Consider the following 16386-nt stretch of genomic DNA (forward strand, 5'->3'; position numbering starts at 1 on the left):
GCTTTGCAGCAAAGCGCTGCAGTTTGGCATGGCTTGTTTTCTGTTTTAATAAAGGCAAATAGATGTAATTTGTTGACTTTGACTGGGGGTATTAAAGGATTTTTAACAGATACGACAGACATTGTGATTAGACATAAAATATAAAATGGTAAATTGTTTAAAAATAATATATAAAAAGGCATTTTTGGTATGCTTTCACTGTTGTGTTTGATTAATCACATCTCAGTTGCATTTGATACAATGCATAAACCCATGATTTTGGGCATTTACAGTATCTCACAAAAGTGAGTACACCCCTCACATTTTTGTAAATATTTGATTATATCTTTTCATGTAACAACACTGAAGAAATGACACTTTGCTACAGTGTAAACAATGCTACAATGTTGCCAGTAGTTTAGACATTAATGGCTATGTGTTGAGTTATTTTGAGGGGACAGCAAATTTACACTGTTGCGCAAGCTATACACTCACTACTTTACATTGTAGCAAAGTGTCATTTCTTCAGTGTTGTCACATGAAAAGATATAATCAAATATTTACAAAAATGTGAGGAGTGTACTCACAATGTGAATTAATGTTTAATGCATAGTGAGATGGTACATAAGATGTATATACATGCCTTTATTATACTATGTACCATATGATTTATACTAGGTTCATAGAGGTTCATAGGGTGAGTTGCCTCATTGTACTCTTTGTTGGAATCTGCTGTATTCACAACTGAAAATAAAATTTCATAGCAACAACAGCATGACCGTTTGACATGCTGAATTTATTGAGTAAGTATAAACACATTGCTACAATGCTGCAGGAATTGTTCCCAGTATGCTCCTGAATTATCGACATAAATTATAACTGCACAGTGTGCTAGAGTCTCTACAGAGTTCAAACAACACCTTTCACAAACCGACACTCCAGACTTACTCTACAGTGCACTATCTGTAATAACTCAGTTTCCATGACATCTACAGGTATTTCTGTGAGATTGCCCATTTTATTCTGACACAATGCTTGTAATGATGATGTTTTAGAAATTTTGAATTATATTGTATATTTGTAACACCATCCCAGGACCTTAACACCTCCGGTTCTTGCTGCTCTGCGAGATCTGAGCATTGTTTACAGTCAATAGTCTCTGCTGTGTTTGACTTTGTGCCTATTCGTTTAAAATATTCTTTGGATTATACAACCCCAATTCCGAAAAAAAAAATTTGGTATTGGATTTGTACTTTGGCCTTAATATGTATCTGACCGAGTTTTGACCATTGCCTGTTTTACACCCTGAGCTTTGAGTTGTGTTGCTTGGATTTTTAGAAAAATGTGCCTCCTGAGTTGGTTCGGTTACAATATTGTCTTATATAATATGTGCAGCATAAATAAGCAAAAATAATTAACATTATTTAGTTGAAACTAAAAATAATTTCTCTGTTCTATGGGTTAGGTTTGAAAGGTGTCATGGAAACAGGACTAGTCAAGGGAGAGAAATCTGTCGAAGCTGATTTAAGCACACGTTTAAGCACTTTTAAAAAGCAGACCTGGAGATATAGTTAAAGGCAATGAAAAAGCATCATTGTAACCCTAATCATGTTAATTAAAAGGTAAACTAATATACCCAATTACAATGGATTGAATTAAGTATTCCCCCCCTTGAACGTTTCCCAAATATTGTAAATGTTACAACCTGAAACTGATATGTAATGAATTAATGTGACACCAGAACTAATTTAGTGTTTTCACAACCACTATTACATTTTCAATTTATAAATAATTTTGCAATGTATATACATTTTCTCCTACTTTAATATTATGGGTTATTTTGTGTCGATTCCCAATTGAGTCAGTATAATTTCCAAGCTGTAACAAAATGCGGAAAAGTTCAAAGGGGGTGAATACTTAAGCAAGGCGCTGTAAATAAGAACTTAATTAAATCTTGATGTTTCAAAGATACCAAATATACTATCTGATGAAAAGGGATGAAGAATTAAACACCTGACTTCACATGATTCATCCCAACTCTGTAATTTTAGATTATTAATATTCAGTCTTCTTGTCAGCTTTAGATTTAATGGGTGGTCATCAAGACCAAAACTAGCCTTTACATTTAGTACTGGATCAGAAGATCCAACGCAACATCATCATCAAATATGCCATTACTAGTATTATACTAACGACCATTGGTCAGCTTTCCTTTATTCAAACCTTTAGTCATGGGGAACTCCTGATCTTGCTCAATATAATGTCAAAAAGATCAGATGATCTGTTCATCCAGGTGCTTATCATTTCATGGCTACTGCATCTCTTTAGCATCCATTGTTAAACCACTGTAGGTGGTCCAAAACCACTTTGACATGCTGTGTTCAATCAACCGAACAGTGTCTGTTACACAACTCTTCATCGCACTCCACTGGATCCTTAAAGCTCCTCGTATTAAACTTTAGTTATTCTGCCTTATTATTTGACTATGGAGTAATCTAAATGGACTCATCAATGGCTTTGGCTCCATCCTGATAGCTGCTGTCTCAAGGCACTAAAGCTGTACTAAAGCCTCACACTATACACTATGTATCCCATTTTTATAGGGTTGTCTTAAAGTCTTAAATAGAACATTAAAGGTTTGCTCTTAACCCAAATAGCAAATGACTATGCTGTAGCTCATATTACTGAACCATTCCAAAACAACCACTGATCGATTTTCAGTTTAAACTGTTCGATATGCAAGTGTAAAAAAGTGTCCATCAGATCACACTTCATTTTATTAGTAGTTTATATTAATAGTGCACTATTAATAGCAGTAATAGCATTAATAGTGTACTGTACTGTACTCCAAGTATCAACATACTAACTACTAATAACTAAAAGTTATGCAAAATGCACCATTTGAGGCACTATCTAAAAGTACATGTTTTTTTCCATTGTAGGTCTATAATAATAGAAAAAAAGATTTTTGATAAAAACAAACAAACAAAACTTTGATGTTGGCTTGAGAAAGCAAGACATCAGCTAAACAATGCCCAAATACTTTTAGAGCTAGGCGGTGTCCCAATACTTTTGGAGCTAGGCGGTGTCCCAATACGTTTGGAGCTAGGCGGCATCCCAATACTTTTGGAGGTAGGCGGTGTCCCAATACTTTGGAGCTAGGTGCCATCGCAATATTTTTGGAGCTAGACAGTATCCCAATACTTTTAGGCTTCAGGCCGTGTGCACTCAACTGTGTGTGAGTTTTGACAGTTGGACCCAGGCTCTGAACATTCCCTCAGTGTAAGTGAATGGGAGTTTTGGGGAATTTTCATCGTCTGCAGTGGGAAAACTGGGAGTCTGACCAGTTTGGAGGAATAGAACCTGAACAGTGTGATCGGCCTGAAGGACTGTGGTGAGTTCGTTGGAAATAGCTTGAAAGCTCAAAGAGTTATAACAGTCAGAAATTTCGAATGCAAGTCAATGCGAATTTTGGCCACTTTGAGCTTCTGTATCATAGCAACTCAAGTCAGAACAGGCTGAAGGTCTGTGCCGAGTTTGGTACATGTACTGCAGCTTGAAAGCTCTGGGAGGAGTAGCAATTTAATTTTTTGGGTCTCAGAATAATAATAATAATGAAAAAATAAAAATATAAATACTACTACTATTACTACTAATAATAAGCTTATAAAGCAAAATAGTATGTTGACTTTGTCAAGCCAACATAACTAGCCTTCAAAAAGGTTATTCCTAGAGAAAGGCTGTATATTGAAAGAAATATACAAATCAGAAAACTTCATATCACTTAATCAATCTACAGTAATTGCTTATTTATTTATTATTGTTATTAGACATTTTGTGTGCCTTGCAGACAATGACTGGATCATTTGTTTAGCTGCTTCTCTAAGTTCTACCTATAACTATCTTGCTGGTCATTTGGTAAATTCTTACTTCCTCAGCATCAGAGATTCTGTCAAATGAATAAATGTGATTGGCATGATATTAGCGCACAAATCATTTACAAATCATGTTTTTAGGTCTGCTTATCTGCTTAGTTTTTAGCTCATGCTTATTTCATCTCAACATTCAAATCCATGTGTGTAAAGGGAATTAATAATGCTGCTTCAGTTTTCACTAATTCTTAGCCTACAGATACACCTTCATGAACTGATTTCCGTAGGAATTAACCACTAAGGTGATTCTCAAGTCCACACTGAAGACATATTAAGTTGGTTGGTACCATCTTTTTGTTATTCATGTTGGAAGTTGTGGTTGAAGTTATGTGCTTGATGTCTGATATCTGATGTCACAGGAGGACATAGTAATGAGGTTACAGTTCTTTAAATTTTCCAGTGATGTTCAATGTCAAATTAATGAAAAATCCAAGCTAGAAGTAGTGGAGATGCTGGTGCAAACATTAGACTCATAGTTTCAGAATGCAATGCATCTATATAGTACAACACAGTGCAGAGTTATGGCACAAACTGGGCTTGAATAATAATAATAATAATAATAATAATAATAATAATAATAATATATATATATATATATATATATATATATATATATATATATATATATATATATATATATATATATAAAAAATAAACCACTGTGTATAATAAAGTTGTGGATATATACCAACATGTCGATGAATAAGTTTGAGTCAGTTTAAAAAATCAGCCGAGAATTTCATTACAAGATAAATCTTTGGCACCATTAAAAATGAATGTTAATTAAAATATTGCTCAGGGTGGAGTTTCCTTTACTATTTAAATACTAATATCACACTACACAAGTCCATCTGGGGTTTTTTTTACTCATTCTATTAGGAAAGTTAATGTTTGTGACACAGCTCAAAGATTTGTAGAGCATATGTCTTGCACTTTTTTGTACATTCCCTAATCTAACAACTTATTCAATTCATTAGTTAATAATGAATCCCTTCAAATGCTGTATCTGTCAATATTACATATTATAAATCTAGCCATTTTTCATAGACATTCCCGAAAATGTAACCATGCATGACATATTTCACCACTCTCCACTCATCCATCCACATGGCCTAAAGTATATTTTGCTTCTGGCAAGAAGCAGAGCCATGGGATATATTCACTCAACACTTGTGAACCAAGTTACTGAAAAGCACGCCGACATCCATTTTCACAAATTTATTTCTGTCGTCCCCCAGGTTGGCCATGATGCCCGTCCCAGATGGAATATTTATCATTTGCTTTTAGTTTGAATTACCTTTCTGGAATGAATAAATCATCCGAGCATCAAAATGATGCAGAAGCATTAATATTTTAAAATGATGGAAGTGCGTTCATGATAAAAGGTACTTGGAGGTGCATCATTTAAAGTGAAGTTTTACAGTGCTCAAGAAAACACTTTCTACTTAAAAGTCAAGGACTTTGGTTTTAAAGATGGCAGGAATATTTATTTGTTTGTTGGATGGTTCTGACCATTCTGCTGGTGCAGTACAGTAGCTTATATAACAGCATGGACAATAAAACATCCACCCTTTTTATATTCTTTAAAGTAAAATGGCAAGATAGCAAAATAAAAGTACTATTGACCTGTGTTGTTGTACAAGAATTTATTGAGACATTGTGGTGGCACTTTCCAATATGCCTTCCTTACTTCCTTTGGTGTTGATTTGATGCACGATATACTGTTCTATTCAGATGTGACCTCTCAGGCTGGGATGGCAGAACACAGACACTGGGCAAACAGAGGTGTTGCCAATAATGGGTATTTTATTCACCCTTTAAGTGTAAAGGTGAGGGGGTTACTGCGTGTGTCTGTGTGTATGTAGGCCGCAGTCTTCCCGGAGCAAGGCACCTTGAATAGGCTGGAGCAGCCATGTGGTGTGACCCATGAACCCTGCTGGAGGTCACGGGAGCTGGCATGAGACACTGCGCGGCTGGGGAGGCTCTCCAGGGCGAATGGCGTCATCCTCATCGTCATCTGCGTCTACATTGAAAGAGAGAGAGAGAGAGAGAGAGGGGAATTACTGGATACGCTCACAGAGAACGAACTCACCACACCGGCTCAGCTGCACCCTTTCATATCTGCTCCTCTTCTCCTAGATGGTGAAGAGAAGCCGCACCAATCATCCTCTGCTAGCTGTGTGTGTGGCTGCAGGCCCGCCGTCACATCAGGATAATGGTTAATATGCCCAGCAACCAACAGTCCCCTTGGGGATAAAATTTATTCAATTCAGTTCAACTCCTTGATACCATTTCATGTCCAGTTTTTTTGACCATGAAAATTTAGCAGTTGCATTTTGCAACTCCATTGCATCACCGTTAGAAATGAACAATTTGTTTGCTCCTGGCATTTTATATTCTGGAGGACTTTTTGACTTTTACGAGGATATTTTCTTTTCTGACTAGTTTGTTTAAAGTTACCCAGCCATTACAATTTAATTAAACTGAGAAATTGAAGCAATTACTCACTCTAGTCTGCACCAGCATGGATGCTTTCTATAAATTCAGCAGCAAAAGTTAACAATGTACAAGCAATCCCCATAAAATAACAACTGACTGCAACACTGGAACACATTTATGTAGCTAACCTATCACTATAATGTGTACAGAATAATTAAATATTCACCAGTTAAAAATCTGAGGTTGTCTAGTATGGAGCTTGAAAACTGATAAAAGTATCTGTATATGAAATTTGTAAATTTCAGTCAGTGCCCTAAATACAAATCTGTATATAAAAATAGAGATTTTATGTAAATTAGACTAAAAGTGAATCATTTGAGATTTCCAGTGAAAAAGAGATGGTCAAATGCATTAAAAACTGTTCTAATAAATAGCTAGTTTTCTCCTGTGTTGTTAAACACTCAATGCTTAGTTCATGCCCAGTGTAACTATTTAGGTAATGTGCAAATTCTCGATCACATCTGGGATGACACATATTTACATGTAATTTTGTAATTCAAGGACGATCAGCTGTCCTTCCTGTCTCCCTGTAGCACTGTCTTAGGCTTCTTACATTACAGACATTGCAGTTTATTGCTCTGGACACATCTGCAGTCCTCATGCCTCCCTAAAGCAGGCCTATAGCATTTTCACGCAGGTGAGCAGGAACCCTAGGCATCTTTCTTCTGGTGTTTTTCAGAGTCAGTAGAAAGGTCTCTTTAGTGTTCTAAGTTATTGTAACTGTGACCTTAATCACCTACCGCCGCGTGTAAACTGTTCTTGTCTTTAGGACTGTTCCACAGGTGCATGTGCAATAATTGTTTATGATTCATCGAACAAGCATGAAAAACATTGTTTAAACCCTTTCCAATAAAGATCTGTAAAGCTTATTTGGATATTACAAAATTATCTTTCAAATACAGTCTCCTGCAAATTTCTTTTTTTACTGAATATATATATATATATATATATATATATATATATATAATATAAAGTTTTTGCCACCCTCATCAGTGCAAAATATTTCATGACCTCTACAAATTATTCAGAGCATGGAACATAAGTCAATCATACAAACAGTAAACCATTTTTGTGTTGATTTTGATGTATGTTTTGGATTATTGTCCTGCTGGAAGATCCAACCATGGCCCATTTTAAGCTTCCTTCCAGCAGCAGTCAGGTTTTCATTTAATATCTGTTGATATTTGATGGAGTCCATGATGCCATTTATCCTAACAAAATGTCCAGGTCCTCTGGCAAAAAAACAGCCCCAAAACATTAAAGAGCCACCACCATAGTTAACCGTGGGCATGAAGTACTCTTCCATATGGCTACCTCTCTCTGTGTGCCAAAACCACCTCTGGTGTTTATTGCCAGAAAGCTGTATTTTGGTTTCATCTGAGCATAGAACCTAATCCCATTACAAGTCCCAGTAGTGTCTGGCAAACTGAAGACGCTTGAGTTTGTTTTTGGATGAGAGTAGAGGCTTTTTTCTGGAAACCCTTACAAACAACTTCTGATGATGTAGGTGACTTCGGATTGTAGTTTTGGGAGATTTTCTGACCCCAAGATGCAACTAACTTCTGCAATTCGCCAGCTGTGGTTCTTGAAGATTTTTGGCCACTCAAACCATCCTCTTCACAGCTTATTGAGATAATATAGACACGCATCCAATTCCAGGTTGACTCATAACATTTCCAGTTGACTGGAACTTCTTTTCCCTGATGGTGAAAATGGGCATTTTCAATGCTTGTACTATTTTCTTATAGCCACTTCCAGTTTTGTGAAGCTCAACAACCAAAATATGTGTTACCTCATATTTATACCCATGTGAAACAGGAAGAATTTCCTGTTCTTCAACCATGACTTTCTGTTTCACGGGGGTATAAATTTTTTTGAGTCACCCAGGTGTACTAAAAATGTAAAATATCAATGGGGATATACTTCAAATATTTTTTTCTCATATTAATTCATAGGTGCCAATAATTTTTGCACACCTATATTTAACAAATATTTGTTTTTAGCAACCTGTGTTGTGTTTGCAATTGTTTCATATGCATGAGAGCAGAGTGTTTTTGTGATTTTTTTAAAAACAAAATATCAAAAGGTTAAACAACAAAAACTATTTTTCACAACCTTCTTTGCTCATATTTACCAAAGGTGCTAATATTAGTGGAGGGCACTGTATATAGACACCGTGTATGTATATACACACTCACCTTCCATCAGTTTTGTGGGTGGAAATGCCTTGTTGATAAGAGAGGACAGAGGAAAATGGCCAGACTGGTTTGAGCTGCCACGAACGATATAGGAACTCAAATAATCACTCTTTACAACTGTGCTGATCAGAAAAGCATCTCAGCATGCAAAACACATTGAACCTGCAGGTAGATAAGCTACAACAGCAGCAGACCACATCAGGCTCCACTCCAAGGACAGGAATCTGAGACTATCTTGAGCACAGATTCACTCACCTTGGAAAAGTGAAAATTAGAAAAAAATCATCTGGTCTTTTTTCCAGTCTTCAGCTGTCCAGTTTGGGTGACTCATGACAGCCTCAGATACCTGTTCTGGGCTGACTGGAGTGGAACCTGATGTGGTCTTCTGTTGTTGTAGCTCATCCACCTCAAGGTTTGATGTGTTGTGCATTCTGAGATGCTTTTCTGCTCACCAAGTTTGTAAAGAGTGCTTATTTGAGTTACTATAGATTTCCTGTCAGCTCAGACCAGTCTGGTCATTCTCCTCTGATCTCTCTTATCAACAAGGTGTTTCAGTATGCAGACCCTCCACCCACAGGATGTTTTCTTTTTTCTTTTTTGCACCATTCTGTATAAACTCTAGAGCCTGTTGTTTCTGAAATACTCAAACTAGCCCATCTGGTACCAACAACCATGCCACGGTTAAAGTCATGGAGATCACACTTTTCCCCATTGTGATGTTTGCTATGAATATTACCTGAAGCTCTTGACCTGTATCTGCATGATTTTATGCATTGTGCTGCTGCCATATGATTGGCTGAATAGATAACTGCATAAATGTGCAGCTATACAGTTGTTCCTAATAAGGTGGATGGTGAGTGTATATATATATATATATATATATATATATATATATATATATATATATATATATATATATATATATATATATATATACACGCACATTGTACCTCATTCCAGTTCCTTCCTGTTTGACTCCACTAACCGCCACTCCAAGTCTCTTCATTTCACCTCACAAACGCAGCGATGACTGTGACTGGCTAAATTATGAATTTGGCACTCTGAAAACATCTGTTTCCCTAGGAAATGCTTCACTTTTGGACAAATTTACCTAAAATCTGTATTTTTGAGGCTTAAATTCCTGAGATTTGTGTTTTAATTTAATTTTTTTCATCTCAAAATCTTAACCAAGTTGAAAAAACAAAAATGTGTGATGTGTACAGTGTCTCACAAAAGTGAGTACACCCCTCACATTTTTGTAAATATTTGATTATATCTTTTCATGTAACAACACTGAAGAAATGACACTTTGCTACAATGTAAAGTAGTGAGTGTACAGCTTGTGTAACAGTGTAAATTTGCTGTTCCCTCAAAATAACTCAACACACAGCCATTAATGTCTAAACTGCTGGCAACAAAAGTGAGTACACCCCTTATTGAAATTGGGCCCAAAGTGTCAATATTTTGTGTGGCCACCATTATTTTCCAGCACTGCCTTAACCCTCTTGGGCATGGAGTTCACCAGAGCTTCACAGTTTGCCACTGGAGTCCTCTTCCACTCCTCCCTGACGATATCACGGAGCTGGTAGATATTTGAGACCTTGTGCTCCTCTACCTTCCGTTTGAGGATGCCCCACAGATGCTCAATAGGGTTGAGGTCTGGAGACATGCTTGGCCAGTCCATCACCTTCACCCTCAGCTTCTTTAGCAAGACAGTGGTCGTCTTGGAGGTGTCTTTGCGGTCGTTATCATGCTGGAATACTGCATACTGATCATGCTCTGCTTCAGTATGTCACAGTAAATGTTGGCATTCATGGTTCCCTCAATGAACCGTAGCTCCCCAGTGCCGGCAGCACTCATGCAGCCCCAGACCATGACACTCCCACCACCATGCTTGACTGTAGGCAAGACACACTTGTCTTTGTACTCCTCACCTGGTTGCCACCACACACGCTTGACAGCATCTGAACCAAATAAGTTTATCTTGGTCTCATCAGACCACAGGGCATGGTTCCACTAATCCATGTTCTTAGTCTGCTTGTCTTCAGCAAACTCTTTGCAGGCTTTCTTGTGCTTCATCTTTAGAAGAGGCTTCTTTCTAGGACGACAGCCATGCAGACCAATTTGATGCAGTGTGTGGCATATGGTCTGAGCACTGACAGGCTGACCCCCCACCCCTTCAACCTCTGCAGCAATGCTGGCAGCACTCATACGTCTATTTCCCAAAGACAACCTCTGGATATGACTCTTTGGTCGACCATGGCGAGGCCTGTTCTGAGTGAAACCTGTCCTGTTAAACCACTGTATGGTCATGGCCACTGTGCTGCAGCTCAGTGTCAGGGTCTTGACAATCTTCTTATAGCCTAGGCCATCTTTATGTAGAGCAACAATTCTTTTTTTCAGATCCTCAGAGAGTTCTTTGCCATGAGGTGCCATGTTGAACATCCAGTGACCAGTATGAAGGAGTGTGAGAGCAGTGACACCAAATTTAACACACCTGCTCCCCATTCACACCTGAGACCTTGTAACACTAAAACTCACATGACACCGGGGAGGGAAAATGGCTAATTGGGCCCAATTTGGACATTTTCACTTAGGGGTGTACTCACTTTTGTTGCCAGTGGTTTAGACATTAATGGCTGTGTGTTGAGTTATTTTGAGGGGACAGCAAATTTACACTGTTACACAAGCTGTACACTCACTACTTTACATTGTAGCAAAGTGTCATTTCTTCAGTGTTGTCACATGAAAAGATATAATCAAATATTTACAAAAATGTGAGGGGTGTACTCACTTTTGTGAGATACTGTATATAATTCAACTATACGAAATTAATATTCCAATACTTTTGTCAGTCTTCACTATCTAGTGACCACAGCCAACTATAGTGTCCAACATTTGTACCAGAGAGAATAACATGTATGTATATATATGTTATGTTATAAATAAGCAAGTTTAATTTCCCCTGGAGTCTCTGGAACTGTTTGGCATTTCTGACCCTTCTATGCACAGCTCAGTTTTACTTTCTAGTCTTAGTAACAGTCAAGGCAGCTCAGATGGAAGAAAAATACATTTTATTTTCAAGCACAGATCTGCTACATCATCTCATTGCTGTTTTTTTTTTTTTTTTTTTTCAATCTTGACAGTTTTTTTTCTTTTACAAGGGTAACTGTAAAGGTGTCACCTTTTGTTTCTAACAGTATATCCTGACTGCTACTTAACAGCAGAGCAGGCTAAAAGGTTAAAACCTTTCTAAAAGGTTTGCCTTAAAAAAGAAAGAAACAGAAAACCTTGGGCAAGTTTCTGTTAATTATGGAAGTTCATGTGAGAAGGTTAGAAGGTTGTGTGTGATTTGGAGCTTTGGGTTTATTTTCCAACTGTACCCTTGAGGCTTTTAATTAATCACTGAAAATCTGACTTGCTAGGTTTCCTTTTGAGTACATTTGTACTGTGTTTATAGGAGTATAACTGTACTGTGTGGAGGATTGGAGTGGAGGGATAATCAGTCAAATTGTGATGCATCAGTAGCAATTATGCATTATGTATGCACTTTTTTATGTGGTTAAGGTGCAGCAAAGATCACTTCACATGAAAAACAGTAGGGTCACATGGCATTCATTGTGACTAGGCTAATCATTTTTGACTGCATGTTCGACTGCATGTGGAGGTCAATTTGGAATGAACTTAAAGGTAAGGTTGGAAAAAAATAAATGTCAATACATTCTCACCTGCACTACATATTGTCACCTTAGAGTCACCTTACTGTCAAGACAGAACCAGGACTAGAGCCTATTATTATTATTATTATTATTATTATTATTGATTTCCATTAGATTTTTTTTTGTGCTTTGCACTGTGCACCGTGAATTTCTTTTTACCACTACTGTAATGCTGCTATTTTCATCGGGATCAATAAAGTATCTATCTATCTATCATTGGTGGTCACAAGACTTTTAGTTTTAAGGCCTCCTGAGTTTCAGCAGTCTTTTTAATGGTCTGCACTTATATAGTGCTTTTATCCAAAGCGCTTTACACTGTGTCTCATTCACCCATTCACACACACACCAATGGTAGCAGAGCTGCCATGCAAGGTGCTAACTTGACATCGGGAGCAACTTGGGGTTCAGTGTCTTGCCCAAGGACATTTCAGCATGTGGAGTCATGTGGGCCGGGAATCAAACTGCCAACCTTACGATTAGTGGACAGCCTGCTCTACCACCTGAGCCACAGCTGCCCCACTTCATTACACATCTTTTTCTTATCCTTTTATTAATCTCAATCCCGGGTTACCCAGTGACCATGGATCTGGATATTTCTAATGCATAAAGTCACAAATGGTAATCAAACTCTTACAATATTAACTTATCTCAAGGTAATAAAACCCTGGTAGTAGGACAGATGTGGACCTTTCTATGATGCCCACAAAAAAAGATTTATCAATAACTTGTTTAATAAAAATCTTGCCATTTGTAAAAGCAGGCTTATTATTTGGCTCATATTAAAGCACATTATTCAGTAGCTACTATAAATGATTCAGTAGGTACAGTGAAACTAATAGGACAGGCATGCAATTATAAGAGTAAGCAGTATGTCGGGAAACACAGTAGCTCCGGAGAGTTTAATTGGGTTAAAGAAGAAACTACTGTAGATGTCGTATATATATCGCCCCACTATCACTTATGAGCATTTCCAATCACATTACGGGTTTTCCTCATGTTCGATTTTGCATTTTGGTTGAACAGTTATAAGTGAACTTGCTCAAGAGTCAAAAATAACAAGTAAATACTGAATACCTGTTATTAAGGCTTTCATATACTGTAGATTTAAATATACTTAGTGTGTGTGTGTGAGTGTTTAAGTCTCTCTTGTCCAGTACACTCGATTTGAAATGTAACAAAATCTCTGAAGTTAAAAATCATGTGGTCAGCTTTAGTTGTAAGGTGGAACTATATGACGGAGACTTATGGACATTTGAGGTGACGATGAATCTGCAGCAGACTGATGGAATGAGGAAAGCGTGAAGGAAAAGACACTTTATGATCCAAAGCACACTACCTCATCTGAAAAACATGGAGGTGGTGTCACGGTTTGGCTTGGACATGTTTGGTTGCCAGAAGAACCGCCTCACTTTACTTAATTGATGTGACAGGTGACAACAGCAGCAGGATGAATTCTGAAGTGAACTGGAGCATTCTAACTGCCCAGATCCAACCAATATGCTTCAACACCCAGTAGCTGGTATTCACTTAACTTTTTCAGGGCTCACTGAGCGTGCATTTCAAGCGGTAATCAAAAATAGCTACATTTCAGGCCTGGGCAGTGCATATACCCAGAGGACCTGGTCATGTCCAAGTGTTGCAGGTTTCAGGCAGTCGACTGCAAAAGTCTTAAAGGCAAGTACCAAGTAGGTCTAATTTACAGTTATGTTAATTTGCTCATTTAAGTCTACTGAAATGGAAGGACTATAAAACTTTAAATTAAAAGATACCTTTGTGTGCTTTAACCTCAAAGTCCCTATTTCATTTCAAAATCCAGCATGCCGATGAACAAAAAAGAAGCAATAATGTATACAATCAATTTATCACTGTCTGGTTCTTTACCGAATACATGCTATCTTGTTTCAGATCCAATACATAGTTAAACAATGCTGATTGTCAGCAGTAAGCTGGAACGCATCTAAAGATTTCATCTTATTTGCATGTGAAAGATATTATACCTCTTTTGTCCACAGCATTATGGTCGCTATTTGATAGTCATTTCAGTCATTTCATATTTCATCTTTGCCTTCATTTACCTGCTGATTTGTGTCAAATACACACAATTTCTCTTTGCGATTTTCTCAACCAATAGATGTGCACTTTCAGTATAACACTCTTGGATGAATCCAGTCCACTAGGCAAAATACTCAGCCAAAGTCTTCTCAAAATTTATGTATGTTGTATAATAGTTAATATAAGAGTGTATACGCTTTGGCAGTGAACGCCATGTGACCATGTGACCAACTTTGATCAGATATTAGGCTCATCAAGAAAAAAAATTGTTCAAGTTGTACTGTATTAATCCATGGATTTGAATTCAGTCTCTCCAGCACTCATATGAAATATTCCTTCTTGCTCTCGTCCATGGCATCTTGAAGAGCCGGATCTCCCTGGAGGGCTGCGTCTGCCGTCTCGGCGAATTCACTGCCCTTGGCCTCATTGGTGTGGTACGTGCCCTTGTGTTGGTACATGTAGCGAAAGAGCACGAAGAGCAGGCAGATGAAGACCAGGACTACCACAGCAATGACGGCTGGAGAACAAGAGATTAATATGATGATATTTCCTTATACGTTAATAATTAGCTGTACATTTTTTAAAACTCTACCAGTATGGCAGTGAGTAATATCAGCTTCTCAATAGAGCTAAACATTTAAGACATACAGCTTCAGTCTTTAAATATATATTGTGCCTTGAAGGCATAAAAACTCTAAGAATTACTCCATTATGCACACTGTAGTGGCCTTGCACCATAATTTGCAGATTCATTTATCTCGAAAAGTGTTAAAGTGAGTTCCCCCGGAAATTTATCAAATCTAATTAGTAACCTGTCTATGTATCTCATTCTTAATTCTTCCTGTGTGAATTAAGTTAAGAGGGTGGCCCTTACATTCTGATTCTTTCACCTTGTATAACCTTTGAGAACTCTTCTGCTGGTAAAGGGGGGCTAATGCAGAATTGATCTTCCTTTTTCAGGGCAAAATGCTGAGCTTTTTACAGGCACAACATCGCCGCAAGTCGCAGAGCAGAAAATTGGAAGCATTAGGTCAGGATGGAGCACACTTGGAATGAAGCACCTTAATGTTTCTGGCACACAGACACGGCCTTTTATGAGTTCCTTCATCAGAAAGTGACAATGTTTTATATCGGCTCTCGGACTTCATAGCACTGTAAGGCCAGGCGTAATAGCTCTGTAATACCTCAGACTGGAGCAATCTGAGTGAGAAGCTTAGCTGGGAGAACAAAGATACGTCCTATGATTAAACAATATATTACTGCTTTCCTCAAAAGTTATTTATAAGTTAAGAGACCTTTGTGTCCTTTGTAACACCTCATAAAGAAAAGAGTATTATTTAAATGTATTTTACTTACCACCAATTATCACATTGAAGATGGCGCTGTGTGAGTCGTCTAAGATATATAAAAAGAAAAAAGAAAAATGATTCTTTATTAGTATTTCTTGATGACAAACGACTCTACTTCATTCAAATCCAAACATTATCATTTCAGGTCAGATGATACTTGTTTCTCTTCTAGTGATCTGTAAATGATCGTCAGCCCACTTAATTACTGTAAGACAACGTCTAAAGGGGTGGTCCAACTACGTTTTCCTTCCCGATCAAAACACTGTATCTATCACGTCCTGACCTCCATTAAATATTTACTTTCCACTGACTTTGTTATTATAACATCTGTGAATTTTTCATGAGGCTTTGTTTTTATAGACAGCTGTCCCCTCGCTGTGTGGCTCTGCTCCTCATCGTCTCTGCCACCATGGGGAAAAAAACCTTGTTAAAGGAAGCGATTGAAGATAATCATGAATTATTGCACAGGGAACATCTGCCGGCCTCGTCTTTTGCTGAAGGACAGAATGGGCAGATTGAGCCTCAAACATAGCTTTTAAACATTTAAAAGTAAAAAAATAACAGAGTCAATCAGTACTAGACCCCACTAAAGAAGGACAATTAAGGCCCTAATCACGCGTTACGGTGAGTCAAACACTCATTAGATTGTAGTGTTTAG

At 37.6% G+C, this 16386-nt stretch overlaps 1 protein-coding gene across 4 annotated transcripts in view; it reads right to left on the reverse strand.

Moving 5' to 3' along the window:
* Positions 1–5542: 5542 nt before the first annotated feature.
* Positions 5543–16386, reverse strand: part of gypc (glycophorin C (Gerbich blood group)) — a 37354-nt gene continuing 26510 nt past the window's right edge. For 2 of the 4 annotated variants that reach the window (XM_017470360.3, XM_017470362.3), the window contains 2 exons: positions 15736–15774; positions 11666–14896 (listed from right to left, as the gene is read on the reverse strand). In XM_017470360.3, coding sequence (XP_017325849.1) covers positions 14700–14896; positions 15736–15774 — 236 coding nt within the window. In that variant the 3' untranslated portion in view covers positions 11666–14699. Of the gene's footprint in view, positions 5935–11665; positions 14897–15735; positions 15775–16386 lie in introns of those variants that run through there. The other 2 variants (XR_006982704.2, XR_006982705.1) reach the window with 2 other exon arrangements.

The sequence above is a fragment of the Ictalurus punctatus genome, chromosome 6 (assembly GCF_001660625.3).
Source record: "Ictalurus punctatus breed USDA103 chromosome 6, Coco_2.0, whole genome shotgun sequence".
NCBI classification, from domain to species: Eukaryota; Metazoa; Chordata; class Actinopteri; order Siluriformes; family Ictaluridae; genus Ictalurus; species Ictalurus punctatus.